The 27,097-nt window shown below is 38.1% G+C and overlaps 1 protein-coding gene across 2 annotated transcripts in view; it reads left to right on the forward strand.

Moving 5' to 3' along the window:
- The window catches only part of XKR9 (XK related 9), a 61,344-nt gene that overhangs the window by 2,236 nt on the left and 32,011 nt on the right, over window positions 1–27,097 (forward strand). Inside the window, exons 2-3 of one of the 2 annotated variants that reach the window (XM_032296316.1) lie at window positions 916–965; window positions 2,686–3,231. In XM_032296316.1, coding sequence (XP_032152207.1) covers window positions 2,960–3,231 — 272 coding nt within the window. In that variant the 5' untranslated portion in view covers window positions 916–965; window positions 2,686–2,959. The remainder of the gene's footprint in view (window positions 1–915; window positions 966–2,685; window positions 3,232–27,097) is intronic. The other variant, XM_032296315.1, reaches the window with a different exon arrangement.

The raw sequence follows: 27,097 nt of genomic DNA on the forward strand, positions 1-27,097 counted from the left end.
CCCAGGCTTTTCCATATGTCCTCTGAAATCTAGGGGGAGGTTGCCAAGCCTCCTTCACTTTTACACTCTGCCTACCTACAGGCTTACCACATGGAAGCCACCAAGATTTATGGCTTTTGCCCTCCTGTGCAGTGGCCCAAGCTGTAACTTGGCCCCTTTGACCCATAGCTGGAGCCAGAGTGGCAAGGATGCATGGAGCAGTGTCCTGGGGTGGCACAGAGCAGTGGTGCCCTGTGCCTGGCCCCTGAGACCCAGTCCTCCTGGGTTTCAGGGCCTGTGATGGGCAGGGCTGCCCTGAAGATCTCTGAAACGAATTGGAGGCCCTTTTCCCATCGTCTTGGATATTAGCAGTTGGCTCCCTTTTAGTTATGCAAATATTTTTAGCAAGTGGTTGCTCTACAGCCGCATTGAAGTCCTCTTCTGAAGAAGCTTTTTCTTTCTCTCTCACCTGGCCAGGCTGCAAATTTTTTAAACTTTTATGCTCTGCTTCCTGTTTAAATGTAAATTCAAATTTTAAGTCATTTCCTTGCTCCCACATCTGGGCATAGGTTGTTAGAAGCAGCCAGTCCACATCTTGAATGCCTTGAAAACTCAGTTTTTAAAATGTTTTTTTTCCTATCATGTTGGCCATAACATTCTTGACGGGAGAAACAGTGATCATAACTGTTATTCTGTGAGAAGAATGAAATACCTTTTTCTATTATTCGGAAGACTTTTTAACAAAATATTTATAAGTGATAAAACGATAAGAAAGCAATAAGTATTAGTTTGTGTATGTGTTTTTAGTAAACATTCTCCTTGGTGTGTTTAAAGCAACAAATATTCTTTATAGAAATATAGTATGTTGATTGGTCTGGCTCCCATTGCAGACCACAGACTTGTTAGCTTAAACAATAGAAATCTATTTTTCAACAGTTCTGGAGACTGGAAGTCCAAGATCGATGTGCCAGCAGGGTTGGTTTCTGGTAAGTTTCTCTCTCCTTGGGTTATACTGGCTGCCCTCTTGTGTCTTTACATGGCCTTTCCTCTGGTGTTGCTTCCTCTTCTTGTAAGAACACTAGTCCTATTGGATCAGGGCCACAGAGCTCATTTATCCCTGCTTACCTTTGAGATCATACCATAGTACTCTTTCACTCAACATTATATGAAGTAAAGTCAGAGATCGCAAACTCATATGCTTACAGAGGCCAGGCAAGCAGTCAGCAAGGTAATAATGACAACTAACATTTGTTGACCCCTAACTGTGTGCAAAGACCTTTTCTAGGGGTTTATATGTATTACATGTATTATCTTTCTTAACCTTCACAATAACCCTATAAGGTATATACCTTTATTCTCTCCACATTTTAAATGAAGAAAATAAGGCATAAGGCTGAAAAAAACACATTTAAGGACACACAGCTGGTAGGTAGCTCTATTAGCTTTGAGACCCAGCTGTTGAAATGACTGAAATGGGCGAAATGGCTACTGTGATGAACAGGAGAGAGTATACCCATCTAAAGCAACTGCTCATGAAGGAGTAGTCTAGTATAGAAGATCTTTTTGTTTTTTGATAGTAGTCAGACATTTGCATTTTTTGTGAAATGTTGACAGTTAATTAGGAAAACCAAAAAACCACCATTGAGTCAGATATTGTATACAGATTGTATTCATTCAGAGTATGTTTATAAAATAGTGATAATAATAGTAGAATCTATATTTTAAGTGATAGAAGAATTAAATTGGGGCATTTTATATACAACATTCTGCTCAGTGCTTGGCAGGTAGTGGTAAGTACATGTTAGTTTTTATTAATAGCATAAACATTATCTCCAGTCATTGAAATTCTTCATAAGTATCATTTACTATTGTTTTTATTTAAAAAATTATATACCTAACAACATCAGTACAGGTCCGTTTGAAAAAAAAAAAAAAAAAAAACCTCAAAAAATATAGAGATATGGAGAGAAAACAACTGAAGTTGCATTTGCTTCTTACTCTCAATACCCTTTCTCTCTATATATATAATTAAAAATCATAAATGTTATACAGTATTTATCTTTCTGGGATTTGTTTTTTTCACTTAATACATCTTGAAGATCTAAGTGAGTTTATGCAAAGCTACTTCACTCTTTTTAAAGGCTTCATGGTGTATTCTTTAATATGGATGTACCATAATCTATTGAACTAGGCCTCTCAGTTGTCATTTAGGTAGTTTTCAATATTTCACTCTTATAAAAAAAGGTTCTGCAAAGATTATCTTTTTGTACATTTTTGAATATTTCCTTAGGATAGAAATCTAGATGGAATTGCTGGGCCAAAAGCATATTACAAATTTTTATAATGATTGTAACTTTGTTACATATATTTTAGTAGCTTTGTAATATTCCATTTTATGAATCTACCTTTATTTACTTTATCATTTCCTTATGTTGAAACATTTAGGTTGTTTCCAATTTGCCACTATAAGTAGTCCTGTTGTAAATATTTTTGTGCATAGGTCATATTTTTGAAACATAAATATCCTGAGAGGAAGTTATCAACTATCAAGTATATTTCTGAGACTTTCCCAAAGCTATTACGAGAACTGTATTTAGTGGTAATATATTATCATTAGAAAAAGTAGAGCTTTGATAAAATCATTGCCTAATGCTTTTGATATTATACTTAAGATATTTTAGAACTGAAATATATGTTTCATTTTAGGTCTTGTCATCTGTAATGAAGATCACTGTGAAACAGAAGATTGAATAAAGCCTTGTAACATTGGACCTAGATTAGAAATTTAGAAAAGAAAGTCAGTCACATTGGTGTTAGTGTTCCAATTTCATAATATTTATTTTTTCTTCTAAATAGATTTAGGGAGTAGAAATTAAAATTCAGTGCTATACCAAATGATATACTAATATTTGTTTGGCTTTTTTTTTTCCTTTTTGTGAGAGAGAAAAAAGTAGATAACAAAAAGCCATAGTCATTCATAATGAAATATAGTAAGCAGAATTTTATGATGTCAGTTCTTGGCATTATAATATATATAACTGATTTAATTGTGGACATATGGGTATCCGTCAGATTTTTCCATGAAGGACAGTATGTTTTTAGTGTTTTAGCATTAAGCTTTATGCTTTTTGGAACACTTGTGGTTCAGTGTTTTAGTTATTCTTGGTTCAAGGCTGATTTAAAGAAAGGAGGCCAAGAAAGTCAGCATTGTTTTCTTCTACTTCATTGCTTGCAAGGAGGAATTTTTACAAGGTGAGCATATATGTTTAATTATTACCACTGTTTTTCTTTTATCCAAACAGAAGCTACCTTTTTGTATCTGGGTAGTCAAATGTTCAAAGATCACTTATTTGCATGAAGCACAAATGTTACTTCCTCTTCACTATTGTGCTTATGTAAGTCATTGCCATACTGTCAAAATTTTCCAGGTTTATTAATAAAGATGTTTTAATTTATCTAATTAATTTACTTTTTCTGACAGATACTCAGTTTTCATTAGAAAGAAAAAGACTTATTTCTATCTCTTACAGAACTTTTATCTTCTGTGTATATTCTAAGTCTGATTGTGTAAATATGATATTTCACTTGTAACTGAGAGAGGACTCATTTTTTTGTTACTTACGATTGATTTAACTAAATGAAGTTTTTGCTGCAATAATACAGTAGCTATGTGATTAGCTACGTACAGAGTCATAGACTGAAATAAAAACAATCTTAAGAATCATGTTATAGGTAGAGAAACTAGAATCAAAATAGGCTCTGAGAAATCCATGATTATCTGTATATTTAATTTTATATGACCTCTCCATTATTACTTAGAGGGATTCCATTTTTGATTCCGTTCTATTAAAAAGCAACAAATTCATGACCCTTAGTTGAATGTATTAAAAAAAATTCCAGGCTTTTCTTATATTAATTAATAGGAATAATGCCATTGTATTTATGTGGAGACCTACAGTTTTCAAAGTGTTTTCACATATTTTGTCTTTTTAAAGCTATAGTTATTACATTTTTAGTATGTAAAAGAAGCAGAATGTGCAATGAGAAAGAAGTTTACAAGTTTTAGGAAAAGCTGGAAAGAAAGTGCTTTAGTTGTTGGTATTGAAAGTCAATTTTTGAACTGCACATTCTCAATAAGATGAAAATGTTTAGAGAAATAGAGTAAAAGTTAGTGCTGAGGACCAAATACATATATAATAGGTAAGATTAAATGAGTATTCTGTATGAGCAATATTGAGAATTATGTAGTTCTAATAGTTCTGAAGAAAGATAAAAGTTACTTGTGCAGTTCTAATTATGTAGTTCTAATATTCTGAAGAAAGATGAAAGTTCAAGGAATTTAGAAATATGGTCAGTTCTCTGTTATTTGCCATTCTAATAATGAAAAACTTGTACATCTGCAGAAATGTTTTCATCAGCATTCAAATGAGGACTTTAAAGTACATTGTGTTATAAATTATAAATTGTATTATAAAAGAAAGGCCAAATTGCCTTGATTTTCAGTGTCTATTGGTATACCTAGTAATTTTTGATTGAATATTATGCATTGTATATAAAAGATCATAGAAGTTCCAAATGCTACTATTTTTCTTTTTCTCTGGCAGGCATTTAGACTAAGGTTCTTTTGGTTTGTGGTCTCTAGGGAACTGAGAGCCTGGTGTGGTCGTCTCACCTCCACAAATCCCAAACACTAATTTTTATCTTGGCACCAAAAGACTGCCATAAAGCCTGTTTTGCTTTTCCAAGACTTTCTGCTTAGCTTTTAGCCTCTATGTTATAGTTCCAAATTTTGGCATGTGTGTTGTTGGAAAAACTGATTCAGTCTTTCCTCATTCAACAGCCTTGCAAGACCTCTAAAACCTAGCTAGTTTCCTTCTTGCCTAACAATAGCCCTTTGCTTGGAGAAAATCCAGGTTTTCAACCTCTTGTTCTTAGTCATAGAATCAGCAAATATTTTCAGACAAAAAGCATTTATAGATACATCAGCCCGGTTTATAGTTTCTCTAGTTGCCTTAGTAGGAGCGTTGGTCTGTTCCAATATACTGTATCCCACCTAGAAGTCTAGTGCGTAATGTGCGGTCTTAAATTGTTCCAAGTATAAAGTAAAACAAAACCTTTGTTGTTAACATTGATAATTTAAAGACCTCAAAACACTAGAATTCCGTTTACTATGCTCCCAACTAATACATTGCTGGCATTTTAATGCCTGTTTTTACCCCAACTAGATGATTATATTATTATGTATTTTTCTACTTTATGTAGTCAAATTTGATTAAATTTTGTTTTATGTTTACCCATGTATTTACTACTATGCATATTTTTTATTTCTTCTGGAATCTCTGGACTTCTATCTAGAATTACTTTTCTTTTTTTTTTGAGATGGGCCTTGCTCTGTTACCCAGGCTGGCATGAAGTGGCACCTTCCTGGCTCATTGCAGCTTCTGCCTCCTGGGTTCAAGAGATTCTCCTGCCTCAGCTTCCTGAGTAGCCTGGATTACAGGCATGTGCTACCACACTTGATTAATTTTTGTATTTTTAGTAGAGATGGGATTTCATCATGTTGGCCAGGCTGGTCTTGAACGTTAAGTGATCCACCCCCCTTGGCCTCCTAAAGTGCTGGGATTGCAGATGTGAGCCACCGCATCTGGACCTATAATTACTTTTCTTCTGCCTTCCTGAGGTCTTCCCTTTAGAATTTCATCTTTTGAGGGTCTGTTTCACCTCTCAATTTTTGGTTGTTTGAAAATGTCTTTATTTCATTATCTTTCTTGAGAGACATTTTAGTGGCTATAGAATTCTAGATGAGCAGTTATTTTCTCTCTGCATATTATATTCTATTGCTTTTTGGTTTCCTTTGTTGCTCTGGAGGAGTTAGATGTTAGTCATATTACTGCTTTTTGAAAGTGGTTTGTCTTTTCCTCCTCTGGCTGCTCTTAAGATTTTTCTCCTTATCTGTGGGTTTCTACAGTTTAATTATATGTTTAGATGTAGATTTTATTTCGCTTGCTTAGGATTTGCTGGTCCTCTTGATCCTGTGGACTATTATCTTCCATCAGTTCTATACAATTCTCACCAATTATATTTTTTAACATTTTCTTTACTATGTTTTGTGTTTCTTTCCCTTCTGGGATGCCAATTAAATGTAAGTTATATCTTCTCACTGTGTTTAACATGACTATTATGTTAAATTTTAAAAGTTCTTATTTTTTAACTCTCTCTGATACATTCTATGGAATGTAATAATCCTAATTTCTCCATCTCAATCCTTATATCATTGCTATCATTCATTTCACTTATACATAAGTATGCATAAGCATATAAACATACACACATAAGTATATATAATCATATATATTGTTGTACTATTTTGAACCAACTGTTATCTGTTAGATCAATTAAAAATAAGAAAAATAAGTTTTTATTTATCTTCAAGTATTCCTTCTTCAGTACTCTTCCTTTATATATTAATAGATTTAAGTTTCTGACCTGTAACATTTTCCTTTTCTTTGAAGAATCAATTTTAACGTATCTTACAAGGCAAGCCTACTGGCAACAGATTCCCCCAGTGTTTGTGGAAATCTTTATTCTCCTTCACTTTTGAAGTATAATTTCACAGGGCACAGAATTCAGAATGATGTTTTTCTTTCTTCCTTCTTTTTTTTCTTTTCTCTGAACAGTTTAAATATTTTACTCCATTCTCTCTTTTTTTTTTTTTTTTTTTTTGAGACAGAATCTCACTCTATTGTTCAGGCTGGAGTGCTGCAGTGGTACAGTCACAGTTCACTGCAACCTCTAACTCCCTGGGCTCAGGTGATCCTCCCACTTCAGCCCCACAAGTAGCTGGGACTACAGGTGCATGCCACCACAATGAGCTAATTTTTGTATTTTTTTCTAGTAGAGACAGAATTTCTTTTTTTAGACAGATTCTCACTCTGTCACCCAGGCTGGCATGCAGTGGCATGGTTTGGCTCAGTGCAACCTCCGCCTCCTGGGTTCGAGCAATGCTCTTACCTTGGCCTCTTGAGTAGCTGGGACTACAGGTGTGTACCACCATGCCTGGCCAATTTTTGTATTTTTAGTAGAGATGGGGTTTCACCATGTTGCCCAGGCTAGTTTTAAACTCCTAGGCTCAAGTGATCTGTTTCCTTTGGCCTCTCAAATCCATTTTCTTCTTGCTTGAATGGTTTCTAAGGAGAAATTGAATGTAATTTTTACCTTTACTCCTTTTGGTGTTTTTTCCTCTTTGGCTTCTTTTTTAAAAAAAATTTCAGTTTTAATTATTATGGGTACATAATAGGTGTATTTATTTATGGAGTACGTGTGATGTTTTGATTCAGACATACATAATGTGTGATAATCACCTAAGGGTAATTGGGATATTTATCACCTCAAGTATTTATTATTTTCTTTTGTGTTAGGAACATTCCAATTTCACTCTTAGTTGTTTAAAAATATACAGTAAGTTGTTGTTGACTTTAGTCACTCTGTTGTGTTATCAAATGCTAGAGCCTATTTATTCTAACCAAATTTTTGCACCCATTAACCATCCCCACTTCTACCTGACTCCCTGCTACCCTTCTCAGACTCTGGTAGCTATTATTCTACTCTCTATCTCCATAAGTTTGTTTTAGTTTTTAGCTCCCTTATATGACTGAAAACGTGATATTTGTCTTTGTGTGTGGCCTGGCTCTTTTCCCTTAACATAATGTTCTCCAGTTTCATCCATGTTGCTGCAAATGAAAATGACAGGATTTCTCTCTCTCCCCTCCTCTCCCCTCCCCTCCCCTCCCCTTTGCTTCCCTCCCCTTCCTTCCCCTCCCCCCCTCTTCTTCCTTTCCCTTCTCTCCCCTCCCCTCCCCTTCCCTTCTCTTCCTTTGTTCATTTCTTTTCATAGAGACAGGATCATTATAGCTCATTATAAACTTGAACCCCTGGGCTCAGGTGATCCATCTCAGTCACCTAAATTGCTAGCATTACAGGCATGTGCCATCAGGGCCAGCTAATTTTTAATTTTTTTGTACAGATAGGGTCTCAGTATGTTGCCCTCGAACTCTTGGCCTCCAGTGATCTTCCTACCTTGGCCTCCCAAAGTGCTGGGTTTACAAGCATGCGCCACTGTGCCCAGTCTAGTTCAAAATATTTTTTAGCTTCCCGGTGATTTTGTCTTTTACTAAAGGGTTAGACTATTAAATGTTTTTTGAAATATTTGGGTCTTTTGTAGATATTTTTAATGTTGATTTTTAATTTTTTTGTGTTCAGATAACATACTCTTATGATTTCAATCTTTTGAAATTTATTTAGATTTATTTTATTGTCTAACATGTGGTCCATCTTTATGAATGTTTCATGTACACTTGAAACATATGTGTGCTGCAATTGTTCTGGTATTCTATAAATGAAATTTAGTGAGTGTAGTTGATAGTGCCATTCAGATATTGCACAGTTTTACTGATTTTGTGTTTAGTTGTTATAAGTGTTGGGGAAACTGGGTAGCCATTTAGAAGGAAATAAAATATGTAAATTTTAATTGGCGATGACAGTTTTCACCCAAAGGTCAGGCTTAGGCTATGCCCTACCATGGCACATGATCTGGAAAAGAGGTCTCTTCAGTGGAGGTGAAATCTTCGTTCTGTGGAAGTGATGGTGAAATCTTCAGAAGTATATTAGTAGAAACATAGAGGTAGACACTGGGAGAAATGTGAAATATTGTATGTGTCTTTGTCATGTCACACTTTTTGATGTGACAAAATATGGGTTCTAATTCTTCCAAGCCAGGAGAAAGTTTGAAAGGACAATCTACAAGAGTTCTCCCCATCACCCATCCAAATTACAAGGGCAGTAAATGAGTTTTTCTCTGTATGCCATATGAATGGACAGACCACAGATTTTTTTTTTTAAATTGACTAGAAAAGAAAGGAAGCAATAGCCAGAATATGCAGCATGAGAACAGTAAAAGTTTTATTAACTTATAAAGTTGGGATACTTTAAGATAACATGTTATATTTCTAGGTAGGATACTAGATAGCAGGATAAATTTCCAATGAATCAAATATTTAATGTAAAATACTATAAAAGAAAACATGGGAGAATTCCTTTATAACTTTGAAATGGGGAAAGCCTTTGTAGCCATGACTCAAAATCCAGAAGCTATAACAATTGTAGATTTGACTATAATAAATGCATGCTGATAAACAAAATCGAAAATCCTAAAATACACAACAGAAGCATAACCAAAGAAAAACAACATTAACAGAGAAAAAGAATTGTAACTTATAGGAGACAAAGGGCTAGTCCTCTGACATTTAAAGAGTTTCTGGAAGTCAAAAAGTTAGACTATCTACCCAATAGAAAAGTGGGAAAAGAATAAGGATCATTCATAGAAAAGGAAATACAAATGGGTCTTAAATTATATAAAAGATGCTAAGCCTCATTCATGAAAAATTCCAATTAAAACTACATTGAGATATTATTTCCCATTTACTAGATTGACAAAAATCTAAATGACAATATATTCTCTTAGTAAAGTATGGGAAAACAGATACTTTCATACCTTGTTTAATAGAGTATAGATTAGTATAATTTCTGTGGAAAGTAGCTTGACTGTATTGCAAATATGTATATTTAACCCAAGAGCTGCTTCTTCTAGAAATTTATTATACTTACATACATGTAAACTGACATATGCACACAATTTTAAAGTGTAGCATTGTTTGTAATAGAAAAATATTGAAAACAGTTTTAGTTTGATAGAGTTTGTAATATACTATACAATGGCATACTACATAACTATCATAAAGAATGATAAAGTACTTTATGTACTGAAATGAAAAGATATCCAGAATTTATTTTTGAGTGAAAAGACAAGGTGCAGATAGGAGATATAGTATGTTACAATCTGTGTAACCAAAGATGGTGAAAATGAATATATACTTATGTTTGTTTGTATCTGCATGAAGAAACCCTAGATGGGTACACATGAAACTAAATAACTGAATTCTGTGACCATAGGAAGGATAAAAGTGGGTTATAGGAGTATGATAGAGTTTTCTCATTATCACCTTCTAATTTTTTAATTATTTAAATATTTTGCCTATTTAAAAAAAGAAAAAGAATATTGAATTAGGGTAGGCATTAGTGAAGGATGCAAGGTAGATAAACACTTTCCTCTTTTTGTTTTTGATTTTCTTTCATTGTTTTTCTTTTTTCTTTTTAATAATTTGTATTTTAGGTTTAGGGGTACATGTGAAGGTTTGTTACATAGATTAACACGTGCCACAGGGCTTTTTATACATATTATTGCATCACTCAGGTATTAAGCTCAGTTCCAAACAGTTATCTTTTTTGTTCTCCTCTCTCCTTCCAACCTCTCCCTCAAGTAGATGCCAGCGTCTGTTGTTTCCTTTGTGTTCATAGCTTCTTAAAACTTAGCTCCTACTTGTAAATGAGAACATGCAGTATTTGGTTTTCTGTTCCTATGTTAGTTTACTAAGGATGATAGCCTCTTGCTCTTCCCATGTTCTGGCAAAAGACATGATCTTTTTTTTTTTTTTTTTAAGGCTGTGTGATATTCCATAGTGCATATGTATCACATTTTCTATATCCAGTCTGTGATTGACAGGTATTTAGGTGATTCTATGTCTTTGCTATTCTATACTGCTGCTGTGAACACTTGCGTGCATGTGTCTTTATGGTAGAATGCTTTATATTCCTTTGGGTATATACCCAGTAATGGAATTGCTGGGTCAAATGGTAGTTTTTTTTTCCCATTTATTTATTTTATTGCATTTTAGGTTTTGGGGTACATGTGAAGAACGTGCAAGATTGTTGCATAGGTACACACGTGGCAGTGTGATTTGCTGCCTTCCTCCCCATCACCTACACCTGGCATCTCTCCCCTTGCTATCTCTCCCCAGCTCCCCACCCCACAACGTCCCTCCCCTATTTCCCCCCAACTGACCCCAGTGTGTAGTGCACCCCTCCCTGTGTCCATGTGTTCTCATTGCTCAACACCCGCCTATGAGGGGAGAACATGCGGTGTTTGATCTTCTGCTCTTCTGTCAGTTTGCTGAGAATGATGGTTTCCAGGTTCATCCATGTCCCTACAAAGGACACAAACTCATCGTTTTTGATGGCTGCATAATATTCCATGGTGTATATGTGCCACATTTTCCCTATCCAGTCTATCGTCGATGGGCATTTGGGTTGGTTCCAGGTCTTTGCTATTGTAAACAGTGCTGCAATGAACATTCGTGTGCACGTGTCCTTATAGTAGAACGATTTGTAATCCTTTGGATATATACCCAGTAACGGGATTGCTAGGTCAAATGGAATTTCTATTTCTAGGTCCTTGAGGAATCGTCACACTGTCTTCCACAATGGTTGAACTAATTTACACTCCCACCAACAGTGCAAAAGTGTTCCTATTTCTCCACATCCTCTCCAGCATCTGTTGTCCCCAGATTTTTTAATGATCGCCATTCTAACTGGCGTGAGATGGTATCTCAATGTAGTTTTGATTTGCATTTCTCTGATGACCAGTGATGATGAGCATTTTTTCATATGTTTGTTGGCCTCATGTATGTCTTCTTTTGTAAAGTGTCTGTTCATATCCTTTGCCCACTTTTGAATGGGCTTGTTAGTTTTTTTCTTGTAAATCTGTTTTAATTCTTTGTAAATTCTGGATATCAGCCCTTTGTCAGATGGGTAAACTGCAAAAATTTTTTCCCATTCTATCGGTTGCCGATTCGCTCTAATGACTGTTTCTTTTGCTGTGCAGAACCTGTGGAGTTTGATTATGTCCCATTTGTCTATTTTGACTTTTGTTGTCAATGCTTTTGGTGTTTTGGTCATGAAGTCCTTGCCTACACCTGTGTCCTGAATGATTTTGCCTAGATTTTCTTCTAGAGTTTTTATGGTGTTAGGTCTTATGTTTAAGTCTTTAATCCATCTGGAGTTAATTTTAGTGTAAGGTGTCAGGAAGGGGTCCAGTTCCTGCTTTCTGCACATGGCTAGCCAGCTTTCCCAACACCATTTATTGAACAGGGAATCCTTTCCCTGTTGCTTGTTTTTGTCTGGTTTGTCAAAGATCAGATGGTTGTAGATATGTTGGGTTGCCTCCGAGACCTCTGTTCTGTTCCATTGGTCTATATCTCTGTTTTGGTACCAGTACCATGCTGTTTTGATTACTGTAGCCTTGTAGTATAGTTTGAAGTCTGGTAGTGTGATGCCTCCTGCTTTGTTCTTTTTGCTTAGAATTGACTTGGCTATGCAGGCTCTCTTTTGGTTCCATATGAAGTTTAAGGTGATTTTTTCCAGTTCTGCGAAGAAGGTCATTGGTAGCTTGATGGGGATAGCATTGAATCTGTAAATTACTTTGGGCAGTATGGCCATTTTCACGATATTGATTCTTCCTAACCATGAACATAGAATGTTTCTACATCTGTTTGTGTCCTCTCTTATTTCGTTGAGCAGTGGCTTGTAGTTCTCCTTGAAGAGGTCCTTTACATTCCATGTTAGTTGTATTCCTAGGTATTTTATTCTCTTTGTGGCAATTGTGAATGGAAGTTTGTTCTTGATTTGGCTCTCTTTAAGTCTGTTATTGGTGTATAGGAATGCATGTGATTTTTGCACATTGATTTTGTATCCTGAGACTTTGCCTAACTTGCTTATCAGTTTCAGGAAATTTGGGGCTGAGACGATGGGGTCTTCTAGATTACAATCATGTCATCTGCAAATAGAGACAATTTGATTTCCTCCCTTCCTATTTGAATGCCCTTTATTTCTTTTTCTTGCCTGATTGCTCTGGCTAGAACTTCTACTACTATATTGAATAGGAGTGGTGAGAGAGGGCATCCTTGTCTGGTGCCACATTTCAAGGGGAATGTTTCCAGTTTTTGCCCATTCAGTATTATACTGGCTGTTGGTTTGTCATAAATAGCTTTTATTATTTTGAGATACGTTCCGTCAATACCTAGCTTATTGAATGCTTCCAGTTTTTGCCCATTCAGTATGATATTGGCTGTTGGTTTGTCATAAATAGCTTTTATTATTTTGAGATACGTTCCGTCAATACATAGCTTATTGAGGGTTTTTAGCATAAAGGGCTGTTGAATTTTGTCAAAGGCCTTCTCTGGATCAATTGAGATAATCATGTGGTTTTTGTCTTTGGTTCTGTTTATGTGGTGAATTACGTTTATAGACTTGCGTATGTTGAACCGGCCTTGCATCCCCGGGATGAAGCCTACTTGATCATGGTGGATAAGCTTTTTGATGTGCTGTTGCAATTGGCTTATCAGTATTTTATTGAAGATTTTTGCATCTATGTTCATCATGGATATTGGCCTGAAGTTTTCTTTTCTTGGTGAGTCTCTGCCGGGTTTTGGAATCAGGATGATGTTGGTCTCATAAAATGATTTGGGAAGAATTCCCTCTTGTTGTATTGTTTGGAATAGTTTCAGAAGGAATGGTACCAGCTCCTCTTTGTATGTCTGGTAGAATTCGGCTGTGAACCCGTCTGGACCTGGGCTTTTTTTGGGTGGTAAGCTCTTAATTGCTGCCTCAACTTCAGACCTTGTTATGGGTCTGTTCAGGGTTTCGGCTTCTTCATGGTTTAGGCTTGGGAGGAGGCAAGTGTCCAGGAATTTATCCATTTCTTCCAGGTTTACTAGTTTATGTGCATAGAGTTGTTTGTAATAATCTCTGATGATGGTGTGAATTTCTGTGGAATCTGTGGTGATATCCCCTTTATTGTTTTTTATTGCATCAATTTGGTTATTATCTCTTTTCTTTTTTATTAATCTGGGTAGTGGTCTGTCTATTTTGTTGATCTTTTCAAAAAACCAGCTCCTGGATTTACTGATTTTTTGAAGGGTTTTTTTTATGTCTCTATCTCCTTCAGTTCTGCTCTGATCTTATCTATTTCTTGTCTTCTGCCAGACTTTGAGTTTTTTTGATCTTGCTCCTCTAGCTCTTTCAGTTTTGACGATAGGGTGTCAATTTTTGATCTCTCCTTACTTCTCATGTGGGCAATTATTGCTGTATATTTTCCTCCAGAGACTACTTTAAATGTGTCCTGGAGATTCTGGTATGTTATGTCTTCATTCTCGTTGGTTTCGAAGAACATCTTTGTTTCTGTCTTCATTTCATTGTTTATCCAGTCAACATTCAAGAGCAAGTTGTTCAGTTTCCATGAAGCTGTGTGGTTCTGGGTTAGTTTTTAAATTCTGAGTTCTAACTTGATTGCACTGTGGTCTGAGAGACTGTTTGTTATGATTTCTGTTCTTTTGAATTTGCTGAGGAGTGATTTACTCCCAATTATGTGGTCAATTTTAGAGTAGGTGTGATGTGGTGCTGAGAAGAATGTATATTCTGTGGATTTGGGGCGGAGAGTTCTGTAAATGTCTATTAGGTTTGCTTGGTCCAGGTCTGAGTTCAAGTTTTGGATATCCTTGTTAATTTTCTGTCCGGTTGATCTGTCTAATATTGACAATGGGGTGTTAAAGTCTCCCACTATTATTGTGTGGGAGTCTAAGTCTCTTTGTAAGTCATTAAGAATTTGTCTTATGTATCTGGGTGCTCCTGTATTGGGTGCATATATATTTAGGATCGTTAGCTCTTCTTGTTGCATTGATCCTTTTACCATTATGTAATGTCCTTCTTTGTCTCTTTTGATCTTTGTTGCTTTAGAGTCTAACTTATCAGAGATGAGAATTGCAACTCCCGCTTTTTTTTGCTCTCCATTTGCTTGGTAAATCTTCCTCCATCCCTTTATTTTGAGCCTTTCTGTATCCTTGCATGTGAGATGGGTTTCCTGGATACAGCACACCGATGGGTTTTGGCTTTTTAACCAATTTGCCAGTCTATGTCTTTTGATTGGGGCATTTAGTCCATTTACATTTAGGTTAATATTGTTATGTGCGAATTTGATATTGCCATTTTGTTGCTAGCTGGCTGCTTTGCCTATTAGTTGATGCAGATTCTTCATTGTGTTGATGCTCTTTACCATTTGGCATGTTTTTGGAGTGGCTGGTACTGGTTGTTCCTTTCTATGTGTAGAGCCTCTTTCAGGAGCTCTTGTAAAGCTGGCCTGGTGGTGACGAAATCTCTGAGTACTTGCATGTTCACAAAGGATTTTATTTTTCCTTCACTTATGAAGCTTAGTTTGGCTGGATAGGAGATTCTGGGTTGAAAGTTCTTTTCTTTAAGGATGTTGAATATTGGCCCCCACTCTCTTCTGGCTTGTAGGCTTTCTGCTGAGAGATCTGCTGTGAGTCTGATGGGCTTCCCTTTGCGGGTAACCCGACCTTTCTCTCTGGCTGCCCTTAGTATTTTCTCCTTCCTTTCAACCGTGGTGAATCTGACGATTATGTGCCTTGGGGTTGCTGTTTGTGAGGAATATCTTTGTGGTGTTCTCTGTATTTCCTGGACTTGAATGTTTGCCTGCCTTGCTATGTTTGGAAAGTTTTCCTGGATAATATCCTGAAGAGTATTTTCCAGCTTGGATTCATTCTCTTTGTCGCATTCAGGTACGCCTATCAAACGTAGATTAGGTCTTTTCACATAGTCCCACATTTCTTGGAGACTTTGTTCATTCCTTTTTACCCTTTTTTCTCCATTCTTGCCTTCCCGTTTTATTTCACTGAGTTGATCTTCGACCTCTGATATCCTTTCTTCTGCTTGGTCAATTCGGCTGTTGATACTTGTGCATGCTTCGCAAAGTTCTTGTGTTGCGTTTTTCAGCTCCATCAATTCACTTATATTCCTTTCTATTTTGTCCATTCTCGTTAGCATTTCGTCAAATCTTTTTTCAAGGTTCTTAGTTTCTTTGCGTTGGGTTAGAACATGTTCTTTTAGTTCACAGAAGTTTCTTACTACCCACCTTCTGAAGTGTGATTCTGTCATTTCATCACACTCGTTCTCCATCCAACCTTGTTCCCTTGCTGGTGAGGAGTTGTGATCCCTTGTAGGAGGAGAGGTGTTCTGGTTTCGGGTGCTTTCATCCTTTTCACGCTGGTTTCTTGCCATCTTTATGGATTTATCCAGCTGTTGACTTTGTAGTTGCTGGCTTTCAGATTGGGTCTCTGAGTGGACGTTCTGTCTGTTTGTTGATGAGGTTATTTCTGTTTCTTGGTTTTCCTTCTGACAGTCTGGCCCCTCTGCTGTAGGTCTGCTGAGGTCCACTCCAGGCCCTGCTTGCCTGGGGTTCACCTGCAGCAGCTGCTGAACAGTAAGGGTTGTTACCAGTTTTCTTCTTCTGCTATCTTTGTCCCAGAAGGATACCTGCCAAGTGTCAATCTGATCTCTCCTTTATGAGGTGGTTCTTTGGATATATAGGGGTCAGGGAGCTGCTTGAGGAGATGGTCTCTTCTTTATAGGAGCTCAGATGCTGAGCTGTGAGCTCCGTTGTTCATTCAGAGCTGCTGGGCAGGTACGTTTAGATCTGCTGCAGAACTCGTAAACTACTTTTTGTTCCCAGGTGCTCTGTCCCAGGGATTTAGGGCTTTATGAGTTTCAGTTATGATGCTGCCTTCTCTTTTGTTTTTTTTTTCCTTCAGAGCTGCCCTGCCCTGCAAGGAGGCAGCCTAGTCACTGTCTGCCTGTAGAGGCTTTGCTGAGCTGCTGTGGGCTCCGCCCAGCTGCCGAGTGAACTTCCCTGCAGTCCTGTTTATATGGGTGTAGCTAGAACCGCCTTGGCAAGGGTTGCCCACCTCTGTTAAGGCTGAGTCTCTCTGTAGTGATGGGTTGCCTTGGCAACAGCGGGCTGCCTCAGCAATGGCGGGTTGCCTTGGCAATGGTGGGCTGCCTTAGCATTGGCTGACTACCTCTGTAGTCATGGGCTGCCTCGGTAATGGCGGACGCCCCTCCCCCACAGAGGTGGACCGTCCTGGGTTCAGCTGCGCTTGCTGTGAAACTCTCAATCCAGAGAGTTTCTGATTGCTGTTCTTTTGTGGGGGTGGGACCATCCGAGCCTGATCATCTGGCTCCCTGCCTCAGAGCCTTTTTTTTTTTTTTTTTAAGTTGGTGTTCCAGTCACCTGTTGAAGAGGCGCCGCGGCGTGTTTTTTCCCGTGTGACAACTCACTGTGCTGGCTGAAACAGCAGCACTGAGATTCGTGGCGCTTTTTTTTGTCCTGGAATCTACTGTCCTGGCTCCCTGCTCAGTCCCCTTTTTAAACAGATGAATGGGCGACTTCCCGTGGCTCTAATCACCAGCCAAAAGTGCTCACGGACCGGTGTATTTTGTACGGAGAACCGCTGCTCCGGGGCGCTGATAAAGCAGCCGCGTGGGGTAAAGCAGCGGTGCCGGCCAGCACAGCTACGCTGGCCGAAACAGCCTCGCTCGTGACCCGTGGAGCTCCTCCGCCTGGGAATTGCCTAGTCTGTGGGCAATAAAAATGCGGCGTCCACTCACCCTCTGCACTTTCACTGGGAACTGCAATCCTGAGCTGTTCCTAAACGGCCATCTTGGATCGATCCAAAAATGGTAGTTTTTTTTAACTCTCTGAGGAATTGCCATACTGCTTTCCACAATGGTTGAACTAATTTACACTCCCACCAACAGTATAAGGGTTCCTTTTGCTCTGCAGCCTCGCTACCATCTGTTATATTTTGACTTTTTAGTAATAGCCATTCTGACTGGTGTGAGATGGTATCTCATTGCAGTTTGATTTGCGTTTCTCTAATGATCAATGGTATTGAGCTTTTTGTTATAAGCTTGTTATCTTCTTTTGAGACATGTCCATATCCTCTGCCCACTTTTTAATGGCATTGTTTGTTTTTCTTTTGTAAAGTTGTTTAAGTTCCTTATAAAAACTGGGTATTAGACCTGTGTCAGCTGGCATAGTTTGCAAATACTTTCTCCCATTTTGTAGGTTGTTTGTTTACTCTGTTGATAGTTTCTTTTGCTGTGCAGAAGCTTTTAAGTTTAATTAGATTCCATTTGTCAATTTTTGCTTTTGTTGCAATTGCATTTGGTGTCTTCATTGTGAAATCTTTGCCTGTTTCTAGATCCAGGATAGTATTGCCTAGATTGTCTTCCAGAGTATTTTACAGTTTTGGGTTTCACATTTAAGTCTTTACTCTGTAATCAGTTGGTTTTTGTATATGGTTTAAGAAAGAGGTCCAACCTCAATCTTCTGCTTATGGCTAGTCAGTTATCCTTGCACCATTTATTGAATGGGGAATTTTTTCCCCATTGCTTGTTTTTGTCAGCTTTGTCAAAGATCAGATAGTCCAAGGTATGTGGCTGTATTTTGGGGCTCCTTATTCTGTTCCATCGGTCTGTGTGTCTGTTTTTGTATCATTACCACTGTAGTCCTGTAGTATAGTTTGGAGTTGGGTAACATGATGCCTCCAGCTTTGTGCTTAGAATTACCTTGACTATTCAGGCTCTTTTTTTGGTTCCATATAAATTTTAAAATATTTTTTTCTATTTTTATGAAGAATGTCATTGTTAATTTAACAGGTAGGGCATTGAATTTGTAAATTGCTTTGGGTAGTATAGCCATTTTAATGATATTGATTCTTCCTTTTTATGATGATGGAATGTTTTTCCATTTGCTGTGTCTTCTCTGATTTCTTTGAGCAGTGTTTTGTAATTCTCATTTTAGATATTTTTCACTTTCCTGGTTAGCTGTATTTCTGGGTATTTTTAATTTTTTTTTTTGTGGCAACTGTGAATGGAATTACTTTTCTTATTTGGCTTGGTTGTTGTTGATGCATAGGAATGCTAGTTATTTTTGTACATTGATTTTGTATTCTGTACCTTTGCTGAAGTTGCTTATCAGCTAAAGGAGCTTTTGGGCCAAGACTGTGGGGTTTTTAGATATAGAACCATGCCATCTGTAAACAGAGATAGTTTGACTTCCTCTCTTATTATTTGGATGTCCTTTATTTATTTTTTCTCTGGACTGATGGCTCTGGCTAGGACTTCTTTTTTTTTTGGGACGGAGTTTCGTTCTTGTTACCCAGGCTGGAGTGCAATGGCACGATCTCCGCTCACCGCAACCTCCGCCTCCTGGGTTCAGGCAATTCTCCTGCCTCAGCCTCCTGAGTAGCTGGGATTACAGGCATGCGCCACCATGCCCAGCTAATTTTTTGTATTTTTAGTAGAGACAGGGTTTCACCATGTTGACCAGGATGGTCTCGATCTCTTGACCTCATGATCCACCTGCCTCGGCCTCCCAAAGTGCTGGGATTACAGGCTTGAGCCACCGCGCCCGGCCTAGGACTTCTAATACTATGTTGAATGAAAGTAGTGAGAGAGGGCATCCTTGTCTTGTGTCAGTTTTCAAGGGGAATGCTTCCTTCCAGCTTTTGCCTATTTGGTATGATGTTGGCTATGTGTTTGTCATAGATGGCTCTTACTGTTTTGAGGTATGTTCCTTCAATACCTAGGTTATTGAGAGTTTTTAACATGGACGAATGTTCAGTTTTGTTAAAGGGCATTTTCACATCTGTTGAGATGATCGTGTGGTTTTTGTCTTTAGTTCTGTTTATGTGATGAATCACATTTTAGATTTTTATATGTTGAACCAACCTTGCATCCCAGGAATGAAACCTATTGGATCATGGTAGATTAGCTTTTTGATGTGCTGCTGGATTCAGTTTGCCAGTATTTTGTTGAGGATTTTTGCATTGATGCTTATCAAGGATATTGGCCTGAAATTTTCTTTTTTTGTTTTGTTTCTACCAGGTTTTGGTATCAAGATGATGCTGGCCTCATAGAATGAACTGGGGAGAAGTCCCTTCTCATTTTCTTGAAATAGTTTCTGTGGTAATGATCCCAGCTCTTTTTTGTACATCTGGTAGCTTTTGACTGTTAACCAGTCAGGTCCTGAGCTTTTTTTTTGGTGGGTAGGCTGTTTATTACTGATTCCATATCAGAGCTCATTTTTGGTCTGTTCAGGGAATCAGTTTCTTCCTGGCTCAGTCTTGGGAGGGTGTATGTGTCCAGGAATTTATTAATCTCTTCTTGGTTTTCTAGTTTGTGTGTGTAGAGGTGTTTTTAGTAGTTTCTGATGGTTGTTTTTATTTCTGTGGGATCAGGAGTAACATTCCGTTTGTCAGTTTTACTAGTGTTTATTTGGGTCTTCTTTTTTTTTCTTCTTAATTAGTCTAGTTAGCTGCCTATGTATTTTAATATTTTTTTCAAAAAATCATTTCCTAGATTGGTTGATCTTTTGAATTTTTTTTTGTGTGTCTTGATTTCCTTCAGTTCAGCTTTGATTTTTGTTATTTCTCATCTTCTGCTAGCTTTGGGGTTGATTTGTTGCTTCTCTACTTATTTCAGTTGTAAAGTTAGGTTGTTAAGATCTTTTTAACTTTTTGACATAGGCATTTAGCACTATGAATTTCCCTCTTAACACTACCTTAGCAGTGTCTCAGAGATTCTAAGTATGCTTTATCATTGCTCTCACTGTTTTCAAAGAACTTCTTGATTTCTGCCTTAATTTCGTTATTTACTCAAAAGTCATTCAGGAGCATGTTGTTTAACCTCCATGTAATTGTATGGTTTTGAGTGGGTTTCATTGTGTTGATTTCTATTTTTATTGCACTGTGGTCCAAGAGTGTGTTTGGTCTGATTTCAGTTTTTTTTTTTTACATTTGTTGAATATTGTTTTATGTCCAATTATGTGGTCAATTTTACAGTATGTAACATATGGCAATGAGAATAATGTATATTCTGTTGTTTTGGGGTGGAGACTTCTGTAAAGGTCTATCAGATCCATTTGGTCCAATGCCGAGTTTAGGCCCTAAATATCTTTGTTAATTTTCTGCCTTGATGATCTGTCTAATGCTGTCCGTGGAGTGTTGAAGTCTCTCACTATTATTGTGTGGGAGTCTATGCCTTTTTGTAGGTCTCTAAGAACTTGCTTTATGAATGTGGAGGTTTGGCTCCACGTCCCCACCCAAATCTCATCTCAAATTGTAATTCCCAAATGTCGAGGGAGGGAGGTGATTAGATTATGGGGGTGGTTTTATTTTATTATTATTATTATTTGTTATTTATTATACTTTAAGTTCTTGGGTACATGTGCAGATTGTGCAGGTTTGTACATAGGTATGCATGTGCTGTAGTGGTGGTTTGCTGCATCTATTACCCTGTCATCTACATTAGGTATTTCTCCTAAAGCTATCCCTCCCAATCCCCCACCCTCTGCTATTCCTTCCCTAGCCCCCATCCCCCAGGCCCTGGTATGTGATGTCCCCCTCCCTCTGTGTGTGTGTTTTCATTGTTTAACACCTGCTTATGAGTGAGAACATGAGGTATTTGGTTTTCTGTTCTTGTATCAGTTTGCTGAGAATGATGGTTTCCAGATTCATCCATGTTCCTGCAAAGGACATGAACTCATCCTTTTTTATGGCCGCATAGTATTCCATGGTGTATATGTGCCACATTTTCTTTATCCAGTCTGTCATTGATGGGCATTTGGGTTGGCTCTAAGACTTTGCCATTGTGAACAGTGCTGCAATAAACAGACATGTGCATGTGTTTTTATAATAGAATGATTTATACTCCTTTGGGTGTATACCCAGTAATGGGATAGCTGGGTAAATGGTATTTGTATTTCTAGATTCTTGAGGAACCACCACACTGTCTTCCACAATGATTGAATTAATCTACACTTCCACCAACAGTGTAAAAGTGTTTCTATTTCTCCACATCTTCTCCATCATCTGTTATCTCCAGATTTTTTGATGATCGCCATTCTAACTGGTATGAGGTGGTATCTCAATGTGGTTTTGATTTGCATTTCTCTAATGACCAGTGATGATGAGCTTGCTTTTTTTCATATGTTTTTTTGGCCACATAAATGTCTTCTTTTGAAAAGAGTCTGTTCATATCCTTTGCCCACTTTTTGATGGGGCTGTTTGTTTTTTTTTCTTGTAAATTTGTTTAAGTTCCTTGTAGATTTTAGATATTAGCCCTTTATCAGATGGGTAGATTCCAAAATTTTTTTTCCATTTTTTGGTTGCCAGTTCACTCTATTGATAAGTTTATTTTGCTGTGCAGAAGCTTTTAAGTTTAATTAGATCCCATTTATCTATTTTGGCTTTTGTTGCCATTGCTTTTTGTGTTTTAGTCATGAAGTCCTTGCCTATGCCTATGTCCTGAATGATATTGCCTAGGTTTTTTTTCTAGAGTTTTTATGGTTAGACCTCATGTTTAAATCTTTAATCCATCTAGAGTTAATGTTTGTATAAAGTGTAAGGAAGGGGTCTAGTTTGAGCTTTCTGCATATGGCTAGCCAGTTTTCCCAGCATCATTTATTAAATTGGGAATCCTTTCCCCATTGCTTGTTTTTATCAGGTTTGTCAAAGATCAGATGGTTGTAGATGTGTGGTTTTCTTTCTGAGGCCTCTGTTCTGTTCCATTGATCTATATCTCTGTTTTGGTACCAGTAACATGCTGTTTTGATTATAGTAGGCTTGTAGTATAGTTTGAAGTCAGGTAGTGTGATGCTTCATTTTTTTTTTTTTGCTTAGGATTGTGTCTTGGCTGTGTGGGCTCTTTTTTGGTTCCATATGAAGTTTAAGGTGGTTTTTTCCAGTTCTGTGAAGAAAGTCAATGGTAGCTTGATGGGGATAGCATTGAATCTATAAATTACTTTGGGCAGTATGGCCATTTTCACCATGTTGATTCTTCCTGACCATGAGCATGGAATGTTTTGCCATCTGTTTATGTCCTCCCTTATTTCCTTGAACAGTGGTTTGTAGTTCTCCTTGAAGAGGTCCTTCACATCCCTTATTAATTGTATTCATAGCTATTTTATTCTCTTTGTAGCAGTTGTGAATGGGAGTTCTCTCATGATTTGGCTCTCTGTTTGTCTGTTATTGGTGCATAGGAATGCTTGCGATTTTTGCACATTGATTTTATATCCTGAGACTTTGCTGAAGTTTCTTATCAGCTTAAGGAGATTTTGGGCTGAGATGATAGGGTTTCCTAAATATACAATCATGTCATCTGCAAACAAGGACAATTTGATGTCCTCTCTTCCTATTCAAACACTCTTTATTTCTTTCTTTTGCCTGATCACTGTAGCCAGAACTTCCAATACTACGTTGAATAGGAGTGGTGAGAGAGGGCATCCTTGTCTTATGCCAGTTTCAAAAAAACTTATGCCAGTTTTTTTCTCATTCAGTACGATATTGGCTGTGTGTTTATCATAGATAACTCTAATTATTTTGAGATATGATATGTTGATACCTATTTTATGGAGAATTTTTAGCATAAAGCGCTGTTGAATTTTGTTGAAGGCCTGCTCTGCATCTATTGAGCTAATCATGTGGTTTTTATCTTTGGTTCTGTTTATGTGCTGGATTATGTTTATAGATTTGTGGATGTTGAACCAGCCTTGCATCCTTGGGCTGAAGCCATCTAGATTGTGATGGTTAAGCTTTTTGATGTACTTTTGGATTAGGTTTGCCAGTATTTTATTGAAGATTTTTGCATCAATGTTCATCATGGATATTGGCCTGAAATTCCTCCATGTTCTTCTTGTGATAAGGAGTGAGCTTTCACCAGAGCTGATGATCTTATAACTGTTTGATAGTTCCCCCTTCACACACTCTTGTTTTATCTTGGCTGCTGCCATGTAAGATGTGCCTATTTCTCCTTCTACTATGATTGAAAGTTTTCTGTGGCCTCCCTAGCCATGTGGAACTGTGAGTCAATTAAACCTCTTTTGTTTATAAATTACCTAGTCTCAGAGTAGTATCTTCATTGCACTGTGAGAACAGATTAATACAGGGTGCTCCTGCATTGGGTCATATATATTTAGGATAGTTAGGTCTTCTTGTTGGATTGAACCCTTTACCATTATGTAATGCCCTTCCTTGTCCTTTTTCCTCTGTTAGTATTAAATCTGTTTTGCCTGAAATTAAGATTGCTACCCTTGCTTTTTCAGTTTTACATTTGCTTGGTAGATTGTTCTCTATCCCCTTATTTTGAGCCTGTGAGTGTCATTACATGTGAGATGAGTCTCTTGAAGACAGTATGCTACTGAGTCTTGCTTTTTTATTCAGTTTGCCACTGTGTCTTTTAAGTGGGGGGATTTAGCCCATTTACATTCTAGGTTAGTATTGATATGTGTGGCTTTAATCCTGTCACTGTGCTGTTAACTGGTTATAATATTGGCTTGTTTGTGTGGTTGTTTTATAGTAACCCTGGTCTATGTGTTTAAGTGTGTTTTGTATTAGCTGGTAGTGGTCTATATTTACTGCTCCTTTCAAGATCTCTTGAAAGGTTTTACATTCTAGGTTAGTATTGATATGTGTGTTTTTAATCCTGTAACTGTGCTGTTAGCTGTTTATCATGTTTGTGTGGTTGTTTTGCAATAACACTGGTCTATGTGTTTAATTCGTTTTTTTTTTTTTTTTTTTTTTTTTTGAGAAGGAGTCTCACTCTGTCACCCAGGCTGGAGTGCAATGGCATGTTCTTGGCTCACTGTAACCTCTTCCTTCGAGGTTCAAGAGACTCTCCCACCTCAGCCTTCTGAGTAGCTGGGACTACAGACGTGTGCCAACCACACCAAGCTAATTTTTGTATTTTTATTAGAGACAGAATTTCACTATGTTGGCCAGGATGGTCTTGAACTCCTGACCTTGTGATCTGCCTGCCTCGGCCTCCCAAAGTGCTGGGATTATAGGCGTGAGCCACCACGCCTGGCCTGGTCTATGTGTTTAAGTGTGTTTTATATTAGCTGGTGCGGTCTGTATTTACTGCTGCTTTCAAGATCTCTTGAAAGGTAGATTTGGTAGTAATGAAGTTCCTCAACATTTGCTTAACTGAAAAGGATCTTATTGCTCCTTCACTTAGTTTGGCTGGATATGAAATTCTTGGTTGAAGATATTTTTCATTAAGAATGTGGAATATAGGGCCGGGCGCGGTGGCTCAAGCCTGTAATCCCAGCACTTTGGGAGGCCGAGGCGGGTGGATCACGAGGTCAGGAGATCGAGACCATCCTGGTCAACACGGTGAAACCCCGTCTCTACTAAAAATACAAAAAATTAGCTGGGCATGGTGGCGCGTGCCTGTAATCCCAGCTACTCAGGAGGCTGAGGCAGGAGAATTGCCTGAACCCAGGAGGCGGAGGTTGCGGTGAGCCGAGATCGCGCCATTGCACTCCAGCCTGGGTAACAAGAGCGAAACTCTGTCTCAAAAAAAAAAAAAAAAAAAAAAAAAAGAATGTGGAATATAGACCACAATCTCTTCTGGCTTGTAGGGTTTTAGCCGAGAGGTCCACTGTTATCCTGATGTGGATCCCTTTGTAGGTGACCTGCCCTTTCTCTCTATCTGCCTTTAACATTCTTTCTTTCATTTTGACCTTGAAAGATCTGACAATTATGTGTTTTAGGGATGATCTCCTCATGTAGAATCCTTCAGGAGTTCTCTGTATTTTCCTGAATTTGACTGTTGGCCTCTCTAGCAAAGTTGGGGATGTTTTCATGGATGATACCCTAAAAGATATTTTTCAAGTTGTTTGCTTTCTCCCCTTCTCTTTCAGAGATGACAATGACTGATAGATTTGGCTTCTTTACATATAAAGAATTCCATACTTCTTGGAAGTTTTGTTTATTCTTTTTTATTCTTTTTTCTTTATTTTTGTCTGACTGTCCTATTTCATAGAACCAGTCTTCAAGTTCTAAGATTTTTTCCTCAGCTTGGCTTATTCTGCTGTTAGTACTTATAATTGCATTGTGAAATTCTTGTATTGTGTTATTCAACTCCGCCAGACCCATTAGGTTCTTCTTAATACCTGCTATTTTGTCAGCTCCAGTATCACTTTGTTGTGATTCTTATTTTTCTTGGATTGACTTTTGCCATCCTCCTGAATCTCGATGATCTTCATTCCTATTCATATTCTGAATTTTATTTCTGTCATTCCAGCCAGTTCAGCCTGGTTAAGAACTCTTGATGGAGACCTGATGTTGCCATTTGGAGGACATGTGACACTCAGCATTTGAGTTACTAGAGTTCTTGTATTTGGTCTTTCTCATCTCTGCATGTAGGTATTTCTTTAACTGCAGTGCAGATTAAGTATAGTCAATAGACCTCTTTTCTGGATGTTTTCACTAGGCTGAGGCTTTGTGTAGGGTCTTTATTTGAAGCTGACTTCTTGTCTCTGGTTTCAGTGGGAGTATATTAGTGAGGTATTTTTGGTGTTGAAGCTTTGGGGTATGATCCAACAGGTGACATTTAGGCTTATCAGTCAGTTGGCAGACTCTTGCTTGATTGTGTGGCTCCTCTATGTTTCCTCACAGTTGCAACTGTGTTCTTTGTCAGTGCTCTGAAAGTATGGGTTCTTCTCTCCCTTGTGTGCTGGCTGTGATTCACAACTTGTCACTCCTGGGACAGTCTTAGTGTTTATGTTCCTTCTCCAGGTAAGAGGCAGCAGAGAAAAAGATCACAGTACTGATTGTGGCCACGGGTCATTTGCTTGACTCCTGGGGGCTCCATCCCAGAGAGATGCAGGTCAGCAATTGCTCATTGCAGTCAGCCCAAGATGGAGGGTTTTTGCTGTGGGTCCAAGCCAGAGGTTTTCTGTCTTGTGACCAACTATGTAGCGCATGGGGGACCTGTGGGAGATTGGTTGACCTCTTCTCCTTAGGTTGACTGCAGCTCATTGGAGGTGTGGATAAGGCACTTGGGCTCTTTGCTCCTTTGTTAGTTCGAGGGTGGCAAGGCCAGTTCTGCTGCAGAGGCAGTAGCAAAGAGGCTTTCAGTTGCCCCCAGATGCTCTGTCCATGGAATTACTGAGTTGGTACTGGCTTGGTAGCTCTAGCAGGGGGTGGTTGGAGGCCCAGGGATGGCAGACCTGCCCAGTGAGCAGATGTGGGAATGGGCTCCTGTGTAACAGTCTGGGCACTTCTCTGTAGGACTGCTGTGGTATGCTTAGGGCCCGCTCCAGTCCTAGTTACCTCAGATTTTCCAGAACCTAGAGGTGTTACAAGTGAAGGCTGTGAAACAGCAAAATGGTAGCCTACCCCTTCTTCTGGAAGCTTAGTCCCAGGGAGGTATGGAACTGTTGTCAGCTTAAAGACACTTGTAGGAAGTGGCTGCATAGCCTGGATATGAGGTCCCACCCAGTGAGGAGGAACAGGATTGGCACCCACTT

The sequence above is a fragment of the Sapajus apella genome, unplaced genomic scaffold, assembly GCF_009761245.1.
Source record: "Sapajus apella isolate SASKATOON/1434 unplaced genomic scaffold, GSC_monkey_1.0 scaffold35, whole genome shotgun sequence".
Classification (NCBI taxonomy): Eukaryota; Metazoa; Chordata; class Mammalia; order Primates; family Cebidae; genus Sapajus; species Sapajus apella.